Below are 21,436 nucleotides of genomic sequence, written 5' to 3'. Positions count from 1 at the left end.
TGAGACAGCAGAATTCCTTGGGTTAGAGGCAATTATATTCAATATTTTTGTTTTCTGTGGAGTTTTTTTGGCAGAATCAGTAGATTTCACAGGTGACCTGACTTTCAGACAGACCAGGAATTCCTCTGATGGACACTTGATATTGTTAGCATCCATGATATGACGTGGTATAAATGTTACAAAGCAATACCATTGTGTTGAAAACCTAAAATAACATACAAAAATTGTACCACAAAATTTCATTTTAACTTCAAACAATCCTCTATAAACATAGTCTATTAGCCCCCAAATATTTCATCCTTATTTAGGCAAGGGAGGTAATTCAGTAGCTATAGTAACCAGTTCAATCCCAAACAAAAGAATTTGTCTGCAGGGAAATGAAATACATGGTGTGGCCTTACAAGAATACAGTTAAATCCATCACATTTCTCAGTCAGAAACAAAGGCACATCAGTCACAAACATTATATTCTTTTAAAGCTAAGGACTTTCAACTCATACTGATGTCAAAATCACATATAGACAAGTAATGGTATTGACTAAGGATGCTTTTTGTAGTCTTCTTTAGATCCTATATTGTCCAGTGGCAAGACTACAAAATACATTCTGAAGATGGAAAAAATACACCCAAACAAATTTTAAACATAGTTTGGAATGTACCAGTATGGATGATCAAACAATTGTTTTATGTTCAGTGTCCAGTAAATCAGCACATTCCCCGACTTGAGCAGAGTGCCGAGGCAATTTCTCCAGTTCTGTGAGACCTTTGTTTCATGAAGGGTCAGGTAAAGGGAGACTACTCTTGTTGGTCTAGGCACATGTCACACCTCTGCAAGCCACTCTCATCACACTGCATACAGCGAAGGGCATGGAACTCTTCCGTGAAGTGATTCCGATGTAGCGACTTTTTACTTCCATGACAGTGACTACAGGGAACAAAGCGATAACCTCCACACTTCCCACACGACGATCTCACACTGATTTTCTGAGAGGAGAAAAGTATATCATTATTCAAGGTTGAAATGGTTTTTTTTCAATTGGTCAAAAAACTTAAACAAAAAATTGCACATGCGTCTATATAAACAATACCTTGGTGAAATGGCTCATTCAGATAATGAGGATACTTTTTTGCACCTCAACATTTCAGTATTTTGAATGATGAAGTCCTTCAATGATAAAGTAGTTTTTTGATAAAGTAGTTTTGTGATGAGGTGGCATATCATGACCCCAAAACCCAAATGAATAAAACAGCATGAGATTGTGTTTACTTATGGAACCAAGAAAATAATTTGACTTTAACCAGTTCCAAAATTTTCAATAAATATTTAAACCATTTTGGGTTGAGAATTTTATCTATGCACTTGTTAATATGTTATTGTCTTTTCTTTGTTATTTGAGATGTCATGTTCATTGCAATTGTTGCTGATCTCATGTCACAGCGGAAATGTGTCACTCACAGGAAAATTCTCAAAGATGTCGCGCAGCTCCCCTGTCTCGTTCAGGGTCTGGAACTCGTTTGAATCCTGGAGAAACAGAATAATTAGATTTAAAAATAAAGATACGATTTCAACAAAAATAAAACAATTGCTTGTTTATTGTCTTCTTTCATTTCTTTTCAAAAGCCACAAATCAACTTAACGGACATCTGTATTTCTGAGATGTGTATTTCTGTGTGCGTCCCTGAGGGCAGCATCAGGAACAGCGACAACGGGATTCCATGTCTGCATGTTGTATGTTCAAGGATTCCCTACATGCATGCTTGTTGCTGCAGGAGCTGCTATGTCAACATACAGGGCATACCTAGGGCATAGCAGGGAATAGCAGGGCATAGCAAGGGCATGGCAACCTCTGACATACACAGGACAATGTGGCGGATCCGATGTTCACAACATAAAAAAATGTCTTCTCAAAGGAGAAGCTCGCAGAAATTAATAAACAGTCATATTTCACTCATACATAATCCAAAGACCTGTAAAAGATTTTGCTTGAACTTTAGGAAGGATTCAACCCTACCTTCTCTCACCTTCCACCCTCAACCACCTGACACCACTCCTCCTCTCCCACCTCAACAACCTGACCCCACCTCCCTCTCTCCCACCTGACTCCCACCTCAACAACCTGACCCCACCTCCCCCTCTCTCACCTGACCCCACCTAAACAACCTGACCCCACCTCCCTCTCTCTCCCCACCTAAACAACCTGACCCCCCTCCTCCCTCTCTCTCACCTGACTCCCACCTCAACAACCTGACCCCACCTCCCTCTCTCCCACTTCAACAACCTGACCCCACCTCCCTCTCTCTCACCTGACTCCCACCTCAACAACCTGACCCCACCTCCCTCTCTCACCTGACTCCCATCCCATTCCCATCTCTCTCACTTCAGATAGTTTTCTCATTCCTGTCTTTCATCATTATAACCTAAAATGTCAACTCTCTATTACTAATTATTATTTCTGCTGGTATAAGATATAATACACGACCATCCCATATCCGTCAGTCTAACTTCCTTCTTCAACAATCAGCTCTTGGTTACCTGTGACGACATGCACTGACCCCAGATCAGCTGATTGACGGCAGATGAACATTCATGAGTGTATAAACCCAGGAGATGGTGTCAGCCTAATGACAGTGCATGTCTACAGTTGAGGATAGGTGTTTATACAGGACTTGACCTCCCATCTAAGATCTGCATGGAGTCTATCTTAAATACAGGAGAAGCACTCCTCCAACACTGGCAGGTCCTCCGCTTACAAAACACATCTCTCACACATATATAAGCTGATGTACCTATGTAAACTGTGTAGGATGAAGCTTCATTCATGGGAGCCCTTCTTTATCTGAACCTTTGAGCACCTGTTACCATCTGAACTCTTGCACACTATCTGAACCCTTGAGCTCCCGTTACAATCTGAACTCTTGCAACTCTTCACTATCTGAACCCTTGAGCACCTGTTACCATCTGAACTCTTGCAACAACCCTTTACCATCTGAACCCTTGAGCACCCGTAACAATCTGAACTCTTGCAACTCCTTACTATCTGAACCCTTGAGCACCTGTTACCATCTGAACTCTTGCAACAACCCTTTACCATCTGAACCCTTGAGCACCCGTTATGATCTGAACTCTTGCAACCTTCACTATCCGAACCTTTGAGCACCTGTTACCATCTGAACTCTTGCAACCATTCACTATCTGAACCCTTGAGCACCCGTTACCATCTGAACCCTGCAACACTTCACTATCTGAACCCTTCAGCTCCCGTTACCATCTGAACTCTTGCAACCCTTCACTATCTGAACCCTTGAGCACCTGTTACCATCTGAACCCTTGCAACCCTTCACTATCTGAACCTTAACCCTTTAGTATGTAAGATACTACTACGTGAGCCACCTTTACTATCTGCAGCTATTCAGTAGCTCGTCCTGCCACAGACTTGTCAGCACCTGGATCTATATCGTGACGTTGTTAAGACGGCCTGACAAGGAGCTGCTGAACAGCGGCAGTAGTACAGATATACAGAAGGTACACAGACTGCCATGTCAGTTGATGTACGTACAATTCACTGTATACCATCTTTGTGCAGCTAATATGAGAAAATAGCACTCACAGCATGTGTATATGTATTATACAACCTGCGTAGTTCAATATGACATTCACTCAATAGTTGGCTGTTCAAACTGGGTCAGCACAGAAAAGGTCATTTCAGTCCTCTCACAATTTGTAGATGGTACAGTAGTATTTCTGCCATTGCATAGAAAACCATCATTGTGGTCAATATAATGCCATATAATTAAAGTTGCCCCACAGATACTGAAGGATTCAGATTGTAACAGGCATCCAAGGTTTCAAGTAGTGAATGGTGCTCAAGGGTTCAGATAGTAATGTCACTTAAAGGTTCCGGGTGTAGTAAACGCAAATGCTGTGGTTTTACTTAAACTATGCTAATTACATAACATCCTGCAACATCTATTTTGTTACATTTATGCTTTTGTGCTGACATTATTTTATAATGTAATTTCAGCTGTAATAAATGTTGGACAGTCCCATGCTATGCTTTATTGTTATACATATATGCTTTACAGTGTTATCCTCTCAACTACTTACACCTAAGTGAATCCCATCAGCGAAGACATGCGGCACATTGATTTGGTCGGTACCGAGCCTTTCCTGCAGCTCCCTCTGGTGGTCCCGACTCATATAGAGGTCCCGTTCCTCGTAGCGCATCATGTGTGTCTGCAGGATGTTCCGCACCACCTTGCACTTCTCCCACGTGTCGCGCACCACGCACATACTGGTTGTATAGATGACAATCTTTCCCTTCTCATGCTGACGGTAGTTCCTCTGAAACCAGCACCTTCCATTACACATCATAGCAGAATATTCCATGTGGGGATCAAGGAAAAACAGGACAAAGTCATTGAGTGGTGATGCTCCTAGCACAAGAGTAGTGATTGAACCCTAGAATATAGGTAGCTCTTTCTGGTAAAAAACTGTTGAAGAAACAACAAAGTTCTTTCTCTAAAACATGCTATAGTGTTTCCCTGACTACAGAATGGTTGGTTCATTCTGGAGACATCAGCCAGAGCTAATCATTACTATCATGTGATAATGTTTCTGTACCTTACTCAGTCACTTACCTGACCATCACACCTGTTTACACCATACCATCATCACCCATTTAGTCACCATACCATCACTTTACACTACAATATGGTTATGAAATACTAGTCTGGCTCATTATATGATAATTAATGTCCACCTTTACGTGTTGTTTATTATTGACTTGTATTGATTTTTCTGATTTATTGTAAAGTAACCAGAAAGATTTGTTTGTTGGGGACATTCCAAATTCCATTCATGTTCCTTGTGTTGTAGATACATTTGTTCAGGGACATATGGTTAGTGTAATACTCACAATAACTAAAGTGCTGATACAACCATGCTTGAAACAGACAAGAAACCCTTATATATGATATACGGTTATCAATATTGTATTTTGGACCTTAGATCGGCATTGTTTCAGTGACTCTCTTCAGCCTTGTAACATTTAGATAATGTTTGTAATTATTTTTTTAAATCCAACATTCAAGGGTACACTCTCTTTTCCAACGCTGTTTAGTTTCAATTTTTTTTCTATATTTGTAACTGACTGACAAAACATTTAAACAGCTGCATCATTGAATGGCCCAAATTATCCATGGACACTTCATGGAATTGATCTCTTTGAATGCTAACATGGTACAATCAAATCTGAAAGCCACAGCCTGCAATTTGATGTGAAATAATTTATCTGGACTGATGACAGACTTATGTGCTGACATGACACTACAACAGAAGATGGAGACACATCCATTAGGTTACATTAGCACAGACAGGTAGGATGATCCATTCTCTCATGCTACTGATGGATGCCATGCAATATTAAATATGTGTATCAACCAGATGGGGAGTACTGTGCCAGTTGTCATGGATACATCTGTATCTAATATTTGCCAGAGCTGCAAGGATGGCACCATGGTTACAGGAGATTGTTGTCATCTGAACTATTGTATTTATTACATATCTATACCGTATATTGACAGGACAGTATTACAGCCAATTGTTTAAGGTCCCTTTTTAAATGAGAATACTTGTAGCTATTATACATCAAACATGGCATGGAGTATCAAACTTAGTTTTTCACTTTCAAACCATTAAATGCTTATAGGATTAAAACTTCTGACCCTGGGGCAATGATCTCTTCAGTACTCATGTTTAAGGTAGCAGGTTCATATGGTGTATAAAAATGAATGTCACAGATTACATTTTTTTCAAAAAATTTTAAATCATTTTATGAATCATATTTGTTCATATATCAGTGTGTGACAAGCAAGATGTCATCAAGTATAAAACGTCAACAGATGTCAAAGAGCCAGGGGACCTTGAAACACTCCATGCAGGTTAATTACATCAAATCACACTAACGAGCATACAGGTGTATTATCAGGTAAATCAACACCAGGTAAGTAGGGTGCTCAACAAGTTACAAATAGACAGAATTCCTGACGGAAACCTGATATAGCGAATGTATTCAGTCAGTTTGTTGTCCCTATACACAGTTGTTGGTGAACAATACAGCAAGAAATACACAATTTGTACAATTCATTTGACTAAAGAAAGTGTTTCAAGACAAAAGAGAGTTTCTTGCTTCACCATTCAGACATTTTAACCCAGGAAATGTAAACTTCTGCCAGGTAAGTTTAATTTGTATTCTTTACATCATTGAAATCAAATATACTGGACAAACTTTGAAACAAAATTTCAGGGTGGGATGAGGTGGGGCAGGGTGATGTGAACTGGGTGGTGTAGGGGTGAGATGGGGTGGGATGAGGTGGGGCAGGGTGATGTGAACTGGGTGGAGTAGGGGTGAGATGGGGTGGGATGAGATGAGGCAGGGTGATGTGAACTGGGTAGAGTAGGGGGTGAGATGGGGTGGGATGAGGTGAGGCAGGGTGATGTGAACTGGGTGGAGTAGGGGTGAGATGGGGTGGGATGAGATGAGGCAGGGTGATGTGAACTGGGTAGAGTAGGGGTGAGATGGGGTGGGATGAGATGAGGCAGGGTGATGTGAACTGGGTAGAGTAGGGGTGAGATGGGATGGGATGAGGTGAGAGGCAGGGTGGTGAACTGGGTAGAGTAGGGGTGAGAGATGGGGTGGGATGAGGTGGGGCAGGGTGATGAACTGGGTGGAGTAGGGGTGAGATGGGGTGGGATGAGGTGAGGGCAGGGTGATGTGAACTGGGTGGAGTAGGGGTGAGATGGGGTGGGATGAGGTGGGGCAGGGTGATGTGAACTGGGTGGAGTAGGGGTGAGGTGGGGTGGGATGAGGTGGGGCAGGGTGATGTGAACTGGGTGGAGTAGTAGAGGTGAGATGGGGTGGGATGAGGTGGGGGCAGGGTGATGTGAACTGGGTGGTGTAGGGGTGAGATGGGGTGGGATGTAGCAGGGTGATGTGAACTTGGTGGAGTAGGGGTGAGATGAGGTGGGATGAGGTGGGGCAGGGTGATGTGAACTGGGTGGAGTAGGGGTGAGATGGGGTGGGATGAGGTGAGGCAGGGTGATGTGAACTGGGTGGAGTAGGGGTGAGATGGGGTGGGATGAGGTGAGGCAGGGTGGGATGGAGGCAGGGGATGTGAACTGGGTGGAGTAGGGGTGAGATGGGGTGGGATGAGGTGGGACAGGGTGATGTGAACTGGGTGGAGTAGGGGTGAGATGGGGTGGATAATGAGGTGGGATGAGGTGGGGCAGGGTGATGAAACTGGGTGAAGTAGGGGGTGAGATGGGGTGGGATGAGGTGAGGCAGGGTGATGTGAACTGGGTGGAGTAGGGGTGAGATGGGGTGGGATGGGGAGGGAGCAGGGTGATGTGAACTGGGTGGAGTAGGGGGTGAGATGGGGTGGGATGAGATGAGGCAGGGTGATGTGAACTGGGTAGAGTAGGGGGTGAGATGGGGTGGGATGGGGAGGGGGCAGGGGTGATGTGAACTGGGTGGAGTAGGGGTGAGATGGGTGGTGGGATGACGTCGGGCAGGGTGTGATGTGAACTGGGTAGAGTAGGGGGGTGAGGTGGGGTGGGAGGATTGTCGAGGCAGGGTGATGTGAACTGGGTGGAGTAGGGGTGAGATGGGGTGGGATGAGGTGGGGCAGGGTGATGTGAACTGGGTGAAGTAGGGTGAGGAGGAGTGGGGTGGGATGAGGGGTGGGGCAGGGGTGATGTGAACTGGGTGGAGTAGTAGAGGTGAGATGGGGTGGGATAGATGAGACAGGGTGATGAAACTGGGTGAAGTAGGGGTGAGGATGGGGTGGGATGAGTGGGGGGCAGAGGAGTGATGTGAACTGGGTAGAGTAGGGGGTGAGATGGGGGTGGGATGCAGGGTGATGTGAACTGGATGGAGTAGGGAGGTGGGATGAATTGCGTCGGGCAGGGTGATGTGAACTGGGTGGAGTAGGGGTGAGATGGGGTGGGATGAGGTGGGACAGGGTGATGTGAAATGGGTGGAGCAGGAGTGGGTTAGGGAGGATGAGACCTAGAAATATGTCTTAACATTTATCAAAGATTTCTTCAAACAGGAATTGTGTCTATTTGGAATAGAAGAAAACAATATTACATATTCATGTTACCATACATACCAATAATGAAATAATAAAAATAATAATCATCAACACAGAATATATGACACTACATGTTGATGCGGTAACTCCGTGCACCGTACTGGAGTGTTCCTACAACCTCTCCATCTCTAAGCTATGTCAACCCATGTCTGGATGCTACTCAAGCCATCTTCATCTCTAAGCTATGACCAAGTCGCCATCATCAGACAAGCTGTAAGCCTACTGTCTAAATCTAAACTAACCTAGAGGCCATTCAAAGCTTGTCGTAATCTGTAATGCTCCTGGTTACATCCAACTGCAGACCCTCCTCGTGGTCTCTCTTGTTAACAACACACGATAAACTGCAACACCAGGGTCAAGACTCAACACCTGGTGTCCACCAGACTTCTTTAGACTGCAGGGACATTATTTGTGAATATTCAAATATAAAACTGTTACAGTAGCAGAGGTGAAGTTTCATAAGTTTTTAGACATCTGTATACAGAGTGTGATTACTCATCCAGAGTTGGAACTGACCACCATGTGGTGTGGTTGGTCCCTAGACAAGGACTTCAGTTTCTGGTGTGTTGTCGACAAGAGAGGCCTGACATTGTAAGCATGTAATGGACGTATCTAACCAGGATCAACCATTCATCACTCCAAGGCAGGGTTAAGTACTACTGAAGCTTGGTTGCTGCTGTTGTTGCTGTTGATGTTGCTGTACATACTAATATTGTGATGTAGTTGTATACGCTGTACACGCCGCTGTTGTTATACTGTTGTTGTACACGCTGTTGTTATACTGTTGTTGTACATGCTGTTGTTGCCATGTTGTAATGCTGTTGTCATAATGTTGTTGTACACGCTGTTGTTAAAATGTTGCTGTGGTAACACTGCTAAAGTTGCTGTTGCATTGCTGCTGTACATGCTGATGTTGCTGCTGCCGTAATGGTCATGTATATGACGTTGCTCGTACTCTCATCGGCGGAGTATTTCTAGGTCAAGTCTTGATTGCGTGTCAGTGTATAACATTACCAGATATGTTGTAATATTTATGCAAATCATCAATATTTCAGTCACCTCGTGACCTGCAGTAGTCATAGTGTGTTTTCTATATAAGTGATTCTGATCTGCACTACATCACAATCCACCATGACGACTGGGAAGCTATATATAGTCCAAACAAATGACTCGACATCAATCATTGAATAGAATTTGATTACGACACGGACAATCACAGACTCCGTTCACACACATAACAACCACAATCTGGTGTATACGATACATGTATAGTCATAACAACCGAGTTTCTCCGAGTTCTGTAGAAGGAGTTGATGATTAATTGAGCTGCTTGTGAAATGTATAAATGGTTTAATCAAGGTATAAATGTTGACTACCCCCAAGCTTGTCGAATTGTGGCCCTCATTTTACATTAAATGTTTGAGTGCCTGGAGGTGATGCATCTCTTTCTTCAGTACTCATTAAACCTGGCTACACGCCTTGCCTGTCTCCCTTGAACATCTATGCTTGTGACTTACTGGGTCGTGTGGTCAGACACACTCACTTGGTTGATACATGTCATTCTATCTCAGTTGTCTAGGTCGATGCTCATAACGTCAATCACTGGATTGTCTGAGCATGACTTTATTATTTACAGGCTGCCTTCATAGTTTTGGGGGGCGGTGGGGTAGCCTAGTGGTTAAATCGTTGGCTAGTCACCCCGAAGACCCGGGTTCGAATCCCCACATGGGTACACTTATTATGTGTGAAGCCTATTTCTGGTGTCCCCCGCCGTGATGTTGCTGGGAAATTGCTAAAAGCGGCGTAAAAGCAAACTCAGTCAGTCAGTCAGTCATAGTTGTGGAAGATTGCTACAGTGTTAAACAACACACAAGACAAACAGAACTCCATTACTATTTTGCACTTAGCAATTTTCCATATATTTCAGAAAGACCTATAACAATTGTGACAACAAATTACGTCTCATGGATTGTGTTAGACAACACCTGACGTCTCATGGATTGTGTTAGACAACACCTGACGTCTCATGGATTGTGTTAGACAACACGGTCTGAAGTCTCATATTTGACAACAAAGTCTCATGTGAAGTGTTACGACAAGTTAAACTGAAGTATTGACAGACATGCATCGTGTTAAGAGTTAGAAACAGTGTCGAGTGCTGTGTGATATAGACAATGTGTATGGGTTGGATACAGAGTATATCTACTTCCTCTCCACGCTCCTGCAGTGCATGCTGGGACTTACCTCCTCATCATCTGTCTAGCGGAGGAAACAAGGGGAAAATAAATTGTTTGGTAATACACATGATCAAACTGTTCGGTCTTCACGAGTGTATGATCTTCACATTTTGTTTCTTGTAAAAGAAGAAATATATTTTCTAATCACTCAAATCATGTCAAGCAATATCTGCAATCAACATTTTGTTAGTGGGATGTACATGAATTATAGAACATGGATGGGTTAAGGCTCATTGGGTTGGCAATCTGCCAAAGATAAATAAGATATGACCTCCTCGCTGTTCACAACATGTAACAAGGGCCGAGAGGTCACATCTACGACATCGCTGCTGAAATACAAGTGCTTAACATGAACAGAATATTAACAATATTAATATATGAAAAATGTTAGGGGTTGTATACATGGTTGCATACACAACCATACTTGCTCATGAATAATTATAACATGTCTCGTGGTTGAGTCCTCGTCTTGAGAGCAGGCAGAGACGCGATTCACTGAGCTGGTCAAGAAAGGACGAGGTAATGAACTGAAGCATTATACTGCTCAACGGTTCCTCAAAACTCTGTTTAATGAGAATAATTATAATGACAATGATAAACAGGCTTCTGAAAATTGGTATTTCAAATATGATTCCTAGTTCTATAATTATTAAATACCCACATCTCAGGTACACAGAAATAATCACACCACAATAGAGGATGATCACATCACTATGGAGAATCTCCTCAAATAAACATCCAATTCCAAAATTCCTAGAGATTGGACCTCTTCTTAAATATTTCAGTTAAATCTAAACAATGATATACTTTGTTTTGTTCTCTGCCAAGAGAATGTGTCCAACTGCAAGTAAGGAGTATATTTCATGCGAAGATTAAAAATAAACACTGAGAATTGACAGCAGTTGGACACTTGTTCTCCAGGAGTCTTGAGCAGCTCTGCTAATTACGATCAGATAGTGGCGACTAGATGTAAATGAGTTTAACACTGACCCAAATTGGTTTGTATGTCTATTTGTCCTTCATACAAACTCAACAAACATGTCTCGTTTATTCATCAAATGTTTCTCCAAGATAAGCCACCTCCCTATAGACAAACGTCCATCCTTCCCGAAGGGTCTGAAACAAAAGCTACACTCTCCTGCCTCGATCCCCCAGCTCCACGGAGCTTGTGTGGCTAAACAAGAACATTACACAGCGATCTAAAACTTCTCAGGCTCCAACAAAGGCCGCTAAACATTGTGTGGCAAGTTTGATGCATCAGCTAAAAATATTCCATGTCAAACACAAGTCCCTCAAACACCGCTCCAAGGGCAGACAACCTGGTCAGGCAACTTCAAATAACTGTCATTGACATTTTATAAATAATATGTTTATTGATATGTTTATTGATAAACATTACGTCAGAGATGGATCACCTGGAGATGGCAGCGTGACATTACCTAAGGGTCGGTCATTGTGAACCCCAGTGCTGGAACTAACGATAGTCATTGGTAGACAGAGTTCAAAGAGGCTGATATTTAAAATATCTTGTTGGTGTTTGGTGATAAGTTTTGGGCTTCGGTGTTTTAGGATGGGATATTGCAGTTAATATCCGATTCGAGGTTGTGTTGAATGGGCTGTGATTTACAAGGAGTGGTACATCTTTGGTAGATGAGCTTGATGCCGTGCCCCTACATGTGCCCCTCAACAATTCCTATTTTCTGTCGCAGAGACTTGTCACTTCAATTTACCTGCTTACCTGTCTGTGTCACTTATACACTTGACCCTCATCTGTTCCCCATACACCTGTGTCCTTTACCTATTTGACTTAAATGTTCCCCTCACCTGTGTCCTGTACACCTGTTCCCCTTACATCTGTTCCCCTTACCTGTGTCCTGTGCACCTGTTCTCCTTACCTGTGTCCTGTACACCTGTTCCCCTTACATCTGTTCCCCTCTCCTGTGTCCTGTTCCCCTTACATCTGTTCCCCTTACATGTGTCCTGTACACCCGTTCCCCTCACATCTGTTCCCCTCTCCTGTGTCCTGTTCCCCTTACATCTGTCCCCCTCACCTGTGTCCTGTGCACCTGTTCCCCTTACATCTGTTCCCCTTACATGTGTCCTGTACACCCGTTCCCCTCACATCTGTTCCCCTCTCCTGTGTCCTGTTCCCCTTACATCTGCCCCCCTCACCTGTGTCCTGTGCACCTGTTCCCCTTACCTGTGTCCTGTACACCTGTTCCCCTTACATCTGTTCCCCTCTCCTGTGTCCTGTTCCCCTTACATCTGTTCCCCTCACCTGTGTCCTGTACACCTGTTCCCCTTACATCTGTTCCCCTTACCTGTGTCCTGTACACCTGTTCTCTTTATATCCTGTGTCCTGTACACCTGTTTCCCCTTAAATATGTCCCCCTTACCTGTGTCCTGTACACCTGTTTCCCCTTACATATGTTCCCCTTACATGTGTCCTGTGCACCTGTTCCCCTTACATCTGTCCCCCTCACCTGTGTCCTGTACACCTGTTCCCCTTACATCTGTCCGCCTCACCTGTGTCCTGTACACCTGTTCCCCTTACCTGTGTCCTGTACACCTGTTTCCCCTTACATCTGTCCCCATCACCTGTGTCCTGCACACCTGTTCCCCTTACCTGTGTCCTGTACACCGGTCCCCTTTACCTGTGTCCCGTACACCTGTTCCCCTCACCCGTGTCCTGAATACTTATTCCCTATAACAGTTCCCCTTACACTGTATTCCTTACCTGTTCCCCTAATGAATTCCCATCACCTGTGCCCAACACCACTGTGCCCCTCCCCACCATTCCCCCTTCCACTTTGTCTATCATAGACTCAGTGACATATTTTACCCATCTGTCTACTGCATCACCTCGTGACTTGTTGTTGGTATGTAATGTATCTGAGTCAGTCTTATCTAACATCCTGTAAGACGATATACTTGAGTAACTGTGTCTCCTCACATAACACTTCCTGGATCATCATGCTGCAAATACTCCTAAATATTAACAAAGAACACCCGTTGGTTTAGAAACAAACATCAAATTGTGAAAATATACAATTTGTAATCGACAGTGGTTCGCAAGTGAAGGAATGTTTCTTCTCTCTTCAAGAAACAGAAAATCAGCAATTACATCCAGTAAGAGACATGGACTGAGCATCATTACAGTGAAATAATCACTGTTATCAATACAAGGATGTACAATATTCAGAAGAGTCCTTGACTAATCACTGTGCAAATGTGGCAACATGTTGGCCTGACTGAGTGTTAGGACTGCGGTCCCTCATACTGACATAACCACACAGTTGGTAGATAATGTGATAACAAGATGGTAAGATAATATTCTTCGTATCACTTGACAAGGAAGACTGGCACTGTATTGTGTGGATGGACAAAAACTCAGATGACACAGTGGTTAGCTGACACAATACTCAGATGACACAATGGTTAGCTGACACAATACTTAGATGACACAATGGTTAGCTGACACAATACTCAGATGACACAATGGTTAGCTGACACAATACTTAGCTGACACAATATGACACAATGGTTAGCTGACACAATACTCAGATGACACAATGGTTAGCTGACACAATACTCAGATGACACAATGGTTAGCTGACACACTACTCAGATGACACAATGGTTAGCTGACACAATACCAGATGACACAATGGTTAGCTGACACACTACTCATATGACACAATGGTTAGCTGACACAATACTCAGATGACACAATGGTTAGCTGACACAATACTCAGATGACACAATGGTTAGCTGACACACTACTCAGATGACACAATGGTTAGCTGACACACTACTCAGATGACACAATGGTTAGCTGACACAATACTCAGATGACACAATGGTTAGCTGACACAATACTCAGATGACACAATGGTTAGCTGACACACTACTCACACAATGGTTAGCTGACACACTACTCAGATGACACAGTGGTTAGCTGACACAATACTCAGATGACACAATGGTTAGCTGACACACTACTCATATGACACAATGGTTAGCTGACACAATACTCAGATGACACAATGGTTAGCTGACACAATACTCAGATGACACAATGGTTAGCTGACACAATACTCAGATGACACAGTGGTTAGCTGACACAATACTCAGATGACACAATGGTTAGCTGACACAATACTCAGATGACACAATGGTTAGCTGACACACTACTCAGATGAAACAATGGTTAGCTGACACAATACTCAGATGAAACAATGGTTAGCTGACACAATACTCAGATGACATAATGGTTAGCTGACACACTACTCAGATGACAATGGTTAGTTGACACTATATTCAGATGACACAATGGTTAGCTGACACACTACTCAGATGAAACAATGGTTAGCTGACACAATACTCAGATGACACAATGGTTAGCTTACACAATACTTAGATGACACAATCATTTTCAGTGGTGACAGGAACCATGCCGGATGACACAATATTCATATTAACACACCTAGCGACTACAGACAGGTGTTGACAGGTGATAAGCAGGGCGTGGCACATGGACAGGCCCCTCCCCCTTCCACTACATACAACCATCTACAAGCTTTTGAATGGACAAATAAACATCAATGGTGCCCAAATCTATAATAAAAAAAACTGACCCACTTTCCCCTGGGCCTGGAAGGTTATTTCCCAACATAAAGACATCCAATAATTTCAATTTTATCTCAGTGAGTTTAACCCCTGAACCCTATCCTCATTCTCTCACCAACCCCAATCCTACACACACGCACGCGCGCACGCGAACACCCACCCACCCACCAACCCACACAAACTGGTAATCTGATTCTGGTATAATATATTTCTGACACACACACACGCACACACATGAACACACACACACGAACACACCCACGCACGCACGCACGCACGCACGCACCCACCCACCCACACCCACACAAACTGGTAATCTGATTCTGGTATAATATATTTCTGACCATAATGATTTATCAGATTATAATTTTCAGATTATCCATAAACAAGTAACAACAACGCCTTAACAGCTGGATGACACGATGTTTCAGCATATTACCTTAAAAAGAGGCTGCGATTTGATTTACCGGTTAATACAAGAGACAAACCCTGGCCTGTATTTAAAGTCAGTTTTCGGAAAACATATTTTGTAAAGGTCACCTGAACACTGTTCAGACAGCCATGGAAGTTTGGAGATTTTTAATATTGTAAGATCCAGGCTTAATAATGATTTTTTTCAGAGCTCTCAGTGTCTGTCATTGATTGTGGAAGCAGGTATTTACATGTTATAGCCACACAGCCCAGTCTTCCTCCACGTCTGCAGCCAACATTTAAAAAATAAGTTATCTAAATATAGGTGGGAAGTCAGAACTTCTCGATTCCCTTTAAATCTATTCCCTGGCATTCAAACGGATATTAAGTCAGAGTGAGTTATGTCATAAAACAGATTATTTAAACACGTATTTGTCATGCAGACAGATGTTTTATTTAATCTAGACGCTGTTACGAAATGATCTTGTAGTTAAATCTTGAGTCAGTTTCTAGGTCTATGAGGGCGAGGCATGCACCAGTTGGTTGCAGTAAGTGGGGCCATGTTTGTATAATGGTTCCCATACTCCTGGGTAAACTTTAATATCACTGTGTATAAGTGTTTGTAAGTCAGGCAGTACATGCGATCTGACAAACAACGCTCACCCTGTCAATAGTCGGATGACTTTGGGTCCGGCGGTGACGATCATTCTCCACTAATGGGATGATATCGGTGTTAGGGGACATCTTGTCTCATATTTCATGGAGAGGCGAGGCGTTACGGAGTTGAGGGGGAGTTTGTTGGTTGGGTAGTGAGGGTATGTTTGTGGGGGTGGGTATTGTGGGTATGTGTACAGTTGGTGGTTGGGGAAGGGTGGGGGCTACTGTTGGTTTGTACATAAGAGATAGCAGAATGGCGGCTGGAGTTGATCCTTATGCAAAAATTACACATTTTTATTGCCATGAAAAAATTGACAGTAATACATGGTTGTAATATGAAGATCACTTGTGGAATTTTATTGACAACAAATCACTGTGACACTCCTGTGTGTGAAGGGTGGGGGCTGTCATGATTACAACAGACAAACAGAGAGGAGTATGTTCCTGGGATGATTACAACAAGATAAGATAATCACTAATCATATTTGATATAGTATACATTTTGAGGAAAATAATAAAAGCGAGACATTCATTGAGGTAGTAACTCAGTTTGCTGTGTTATCGGTTCTAATTGATGAAGAACTACACAGGCCGTCAGACACTTGGGATCCAACATAACACTTCAGCGCCTCATATACACTTTAATAATTCCTTTAGGGACTGAAACATCCTACTTGAATATGTTGACCGATATATTTGTGGGTACAGTTTCACTGCTTCCACCCCTTAAACTCAAGTGTTACAAATAAAGGATATACAACTCTCCTGAAGCATGTTTATATAAACTCTGTCAAAAAAGAAACGCAACCCCTGTCCTCAGATATGAAAAATTCGTTTGAATGAAGTTATTGCTTCCAAACTAAATTTTATTCGAATGTATTGAAATGATACACGTAATTAATGAAGATTACCATCCAAACAACTGCATTTGTACGCATAAGTGTATTTTATTGCTTATTCCGTCACAACGCATGAAATGACCCTCATGGTGACTTCGCACAAAAAAAACACATGCAAATCATGAAAATGGCAGTTAATGTAGGGGTGTATAAAAGCCCATGTGCTTCCGTATTATATTCATTCATTTGTCGCCGAAAAGCTGTGTTAAAATGCCACGATTGAGTGCTGCCGACCGAAATATCGCCATTGGTCGTGTGTTCAAGCCGGAGAAAGTTTTGGAACTGTTGCACGGCACCTAAATGTTCACAAAACAACGATATCCCGACTTTGGAGCCGCTACAACAACTTCAATTTGACCAACGACGCCCGAGAAGTGGAAGGCCAAGAATCACGACCCCCTTCAAGATCGGTACATCCGGTCCATCACCTGCGTAATCGGCATGCCCTACCAACCGTGACTGCCACACAAATACCAGGTTTGAGGAGAGTGTCAGCTCAAACGATTAGGAACCGTCTGAAAGAAGCGGGTTTACGTGCCTGTAGACCAGTTGTTGGACCTGTACTACGCCCCCTACATCGACGCCGACGACTCAGGTGGTGCAACAACGTAAGGATATGGACTTTACAAAACTGGAGGCGAATCTGGTTTTCTGATGAATCACGTTTTCTTTTGCAACGTCACGACGGAAGACAGCGTCTGTATAGGAGACGTCATAAACGTTTTGCGCCCATCTGCATCCGACAGGTGGACAGATTTGGCGGAGAAAGCCTTCATGGTTTGGGGAACCATCTCATACAACCAGAAATCAGACTTGGTGATCGTTCCAGGGAACCTGACAGCCCAACGTTACATCAACCACGTGTTAGAGCTTCACCTTCTCCCGATTATTGACCAACAGACACAGATTTTTCAACGGGACAACGCCCGGCCTCATACTACTGCACGCAACAATGAACTGTCTGCAGAATTCCAACGTCAATGTCTTGCCATGACCCTCTAAATCACCAGACCTCAACCCTATTGAACACCTGTGGGATACTCTGGATCGATCGCGTACGCCAACGTCAGCCGCCGCCACAGACGCTGCAACAGCTCGCCGTTGCACTGCAGGAGGAGTGGAGAGCCATTCCCCAGGAAAGAATCCGGCGTCTTATCCGTTCTTGTCCAAGGAGATGCCGTGCAGTGATTGCAGCGCGTGGTGCTCATACGAGATACTGAGAAAGACGCCCCCCCCCTGGTGACAAACTGGTGTCTGTGAGGTGACTTTTGAAATGACAATTTTAAACATGCCCATCTGGGTTATTATTCTGCCAAATTTCAGACTTCTGTCTTAAATAATAAAAATGCCGTGTCGTCCTAAAACTTCAGATCAACATCTCTAAAATACAGGGGTTGCGTTTCTTTTTTGACAGAGTTTATTTACATTAGATTAATATATGCAGCATGTAAATATCCTAGCGTAAGCCTTACCCCTTTACAGCCTACATTTTATGGGTTTTTTCTTTTTCTTCATGCAACTGTACGTGTAAGTAGCTCTACCTAAAGTTGTCATTATTAATCATCTATTCATGGCTTTGTATAACATTATAAATTCTCATCTCATGCCAAATGCAAAACACATTTTGTTCGCCTGGAAAAGTGTTTCAAACCTTAAACAAATAACTTTTTGAAATTTTAGTAAAACTGGTCAAAGTTTCCTAGAAAGCTACCTTTAAAAGTTTCCAAAAATGCAACTTTTTTAAAGTTTAATAGAATGCTACAGGTAAAAGTTCAGGTAGGTATATTACTACTGCTGTAAATCAAAAGAAAACTTCTGTGTACAGCGCACTTCATTTTTTTTTGTGTATTAGTGAGGACAGACACATGTTTTATCTACCATCTTTCACTTCAAGTAGCCACGTGGCTGGAAGTGAGTTATATGTGGCTCATTAAACATGGTCTATACAAGCTGTACAATATTTACTGCAGGAATACAGGTGTGAGTGACGTTTGTAGACAACTTAACAATCATAAGCCAGTCCTAAATGATATTACATTATAGCCGACCATATATGTCTGTCTATACAGATCATCTAGAGGTCCTGATGGCTGCCTTCAAGGGATCATAGTAGATTGTTGGATCGGTAAATCTTTACATGGGGTGTGTGGTAGCCTAGTGGTTACAGTGCTCACTCGAAACTCGGGTTCGATTCTCCACATGGGTATAACGTGTAAAGCACATTACTCACGTCCCACACTATGATATTGATGAAGTACTGCTAAATGCGACATAAAACGATACTCACTGATTCAGGATTACCTACATCTCAAGTACATGTGCTTCATATCAGTACTGAAGTCTATAGTTATTGATGATGTACAGGGGATCACAACTGGATATTATTTGATATGATGAGTGCATATTGGAAATACAATGTTTGGACCACAGGAAGGTAGTGTAGTGGTTACAGTGCTCACTTTCAGAAAAGTGGGTTTGAATCTCCCTATGATTTCACTGGGTGAAGCCAACTCAGTGTTGAAGACACCGTGATACCTCATGCTGACTGGAATAGGGCTGAATGTGTCATTAAACAAGCAACTCACTCTCTGTCAAACATCAAGGTCTTATCCTCACTATGACATCAATATTATATACATACAGTTAGCTATTTACTGTTATATGAAGCAAAGATGTTTCAGATGCTGTTAGTCTTAAAGAGGCATGACAGGTATAAGCTGATAGTGAACATATGAAAGTGAGTGACCGAGGGCTCCTTGTAGTGTGGGTTTGAACCTGGAGCAGGGAAACCGGTGTGTGTTATCAACGTTCCAGGATACAATCAGGATATTGAACATGTTGTATTCAGCATGACAGATATGTGGCATATGCTTCCACTCAACTGAAACTAAGACTACAAGATTCACAGTGACAGAAATTTGGGCTTCTTTTATTACAGTACACACCATCAATAATTTACTTCTCATACATATTTTCTAGTTACAAGGATAACATCTCTCACTGATGTTGTATTGTTGAGTATTTATCTTGATGAAAGGCATGACAGATAATGTCCAGTCGATAGACCAAAGACAGATCGCAAACATATTTTCTCGTTAGCAGGTTTGTGGGCTGTTAATGGTGATTGTCATGGAGAGCAACAGGTATTGATTGGCTGTCCATGTGAGACAGCAGCATCAGGTAGGCCTGGCTGCACTCAGGTGCTCAGGATCAATGCTTGCACACCTTGCAGCCTCATTAAGTACACAGGTGACAGGTGCAGCCAGGTGTATTCACCATACCTGGACAAGTCTCAGAAACCAGGCTCTGAAGACGTGTGGATTACACTGTTGGAGATAATTACAGGTAGAATTACAGGTAGAAAGTGAACCTACCATCTGGCTACAGTAGCTACAGTCAGCACTGATTTAATGGTTTACAAATTAACATGTATCAGGTGAAATTACTCATCTTACCTGTTACAACAGCCACTATATGACACCTGTCTCCATTGTTTACATCAACAGGAGGTTGTGCCAGGTCAATATGTGTTGCCCCAACAATTCACTATCCTCACACAAAATAAATACAAATATAAACAGTTTTATAAAAACATTTTTGTTTTATTTACTTTTGTTAAATCTAGGGTAGTCATGTCAGAAAACAGATTGGCTTGTCTTAAGTCATTGTGGATATTCCTGTCTGTTTACACAGAACACAAGTTTCAGTGTCTACAATGTCACTCCACACTTGTGGAGTAAACATGTTTATATATACCACACATGTTACACATTCAGTAAGGTATGACCTGTGTGTCACTACATAAGTATGACAACATGACATGCTTGATATATATGTCATGCTGATATCAGTCATAATGACCCAGGCATCCCACACTGACCCTTGGAGCAGAGGACCAACTGACCAGTCACATGGAGTGCTGGACATACACCACAGTGGTCTAACCATGCACTGTGGTCTAACCATTGCACTGTGGTCTAACCATGCACTGCGGTCTAACCATGCACTGCGGTCTAACCATGCACTGCGGTCTAACCATGCACTGTCGGGTCAAACCATGCACTGTGGTCTAACCATGCACTGCGGTCTAACCATGCACTGTGGTCTAACCATGCACTGCGGTCTAACCATGCACTGCGGTATAACCATGCACTGTGGTCTAACCATGCACTGCGGTCTAACCATGCACTGCGGTCTAACCATGCACTGCGGTCTAACCATGCACTGCGGTTTAACCATGCACTGTGGTCTAACCATGCACTGTGGTCTCACCATGCACTGTGGTCTAACCATGCACTGTGGTCTAACCATGCACTGTGGTCTAACCATGCACTGTGGTCTAACCATGCACTGTGGTCTAACCATGCACTGTCGGATCTAACAATGCACTGTCGGGTCTAACCATGCACTGTGGTCTAACCATGCACTGCGGTCTAACCCCAGGAACGACAT

General features: G+C 42.9%; 1 protein-coding gene across 2 annotated transcripts in view; it reads right to left on the bottom strand.

Moving 5' to 3' along the window:
- Positions 1-514: 514 nt before the first annotated feature.
- Positions 515-21,436, bottom strand: part of LOC124272728 (glutaredoxin domain-containing cysteine-rich protein CG31559-like) — a 53,961-nt gene continuing 33,039 nt past the window's right edge. The window contains exons 2-5 of one of the 2 annotated variants that reach the window (XM_046707933.1): positions 10,396-10,410; positions 4,106-4,342; positions 1,457-1,522; positions 515-984 (exon numbers count right to left, since the gene is read on the bottom strand). In XM_046707933.1, the coding sequence (XP_046563889.1) occupies positions 796-984; positions 1,457-1,522; positions 4,106-4,342; positions 10,396-10,410 (507 nt within the window). In that variant the 3' untranslated portion in view covers positions 515-795. The remainder of the gene's footprint in view (positions 985-1,456; positions 1,523-4,105; positions 4,343-10,395; positions 10,411-21,436) is intronic. The other variant, XM_046707934.1, reaches the window with a different exon arrangement.

The sequence above is a fragment of the Haliotis rubra genome, unplaced genomic scaffold (genome assembly GCF_003918875.1).
Source record: "Haliotis rubra isolate DU_JTF1 unplaced genomic scaffold, ASM391887v1 Scf172, whole genome shotgun sequence".
Lineage (NCBI taxonomy): Eukaryota > Metazoa > Mollusca > Gastropoda > Lepetellida > Haliotidae > Haliotis > Haliotis rubra.
Note: the sequence above shows the minus strand (reverse complement) of the source record. Positions and strands in the feature narration are given on the sequence as shown.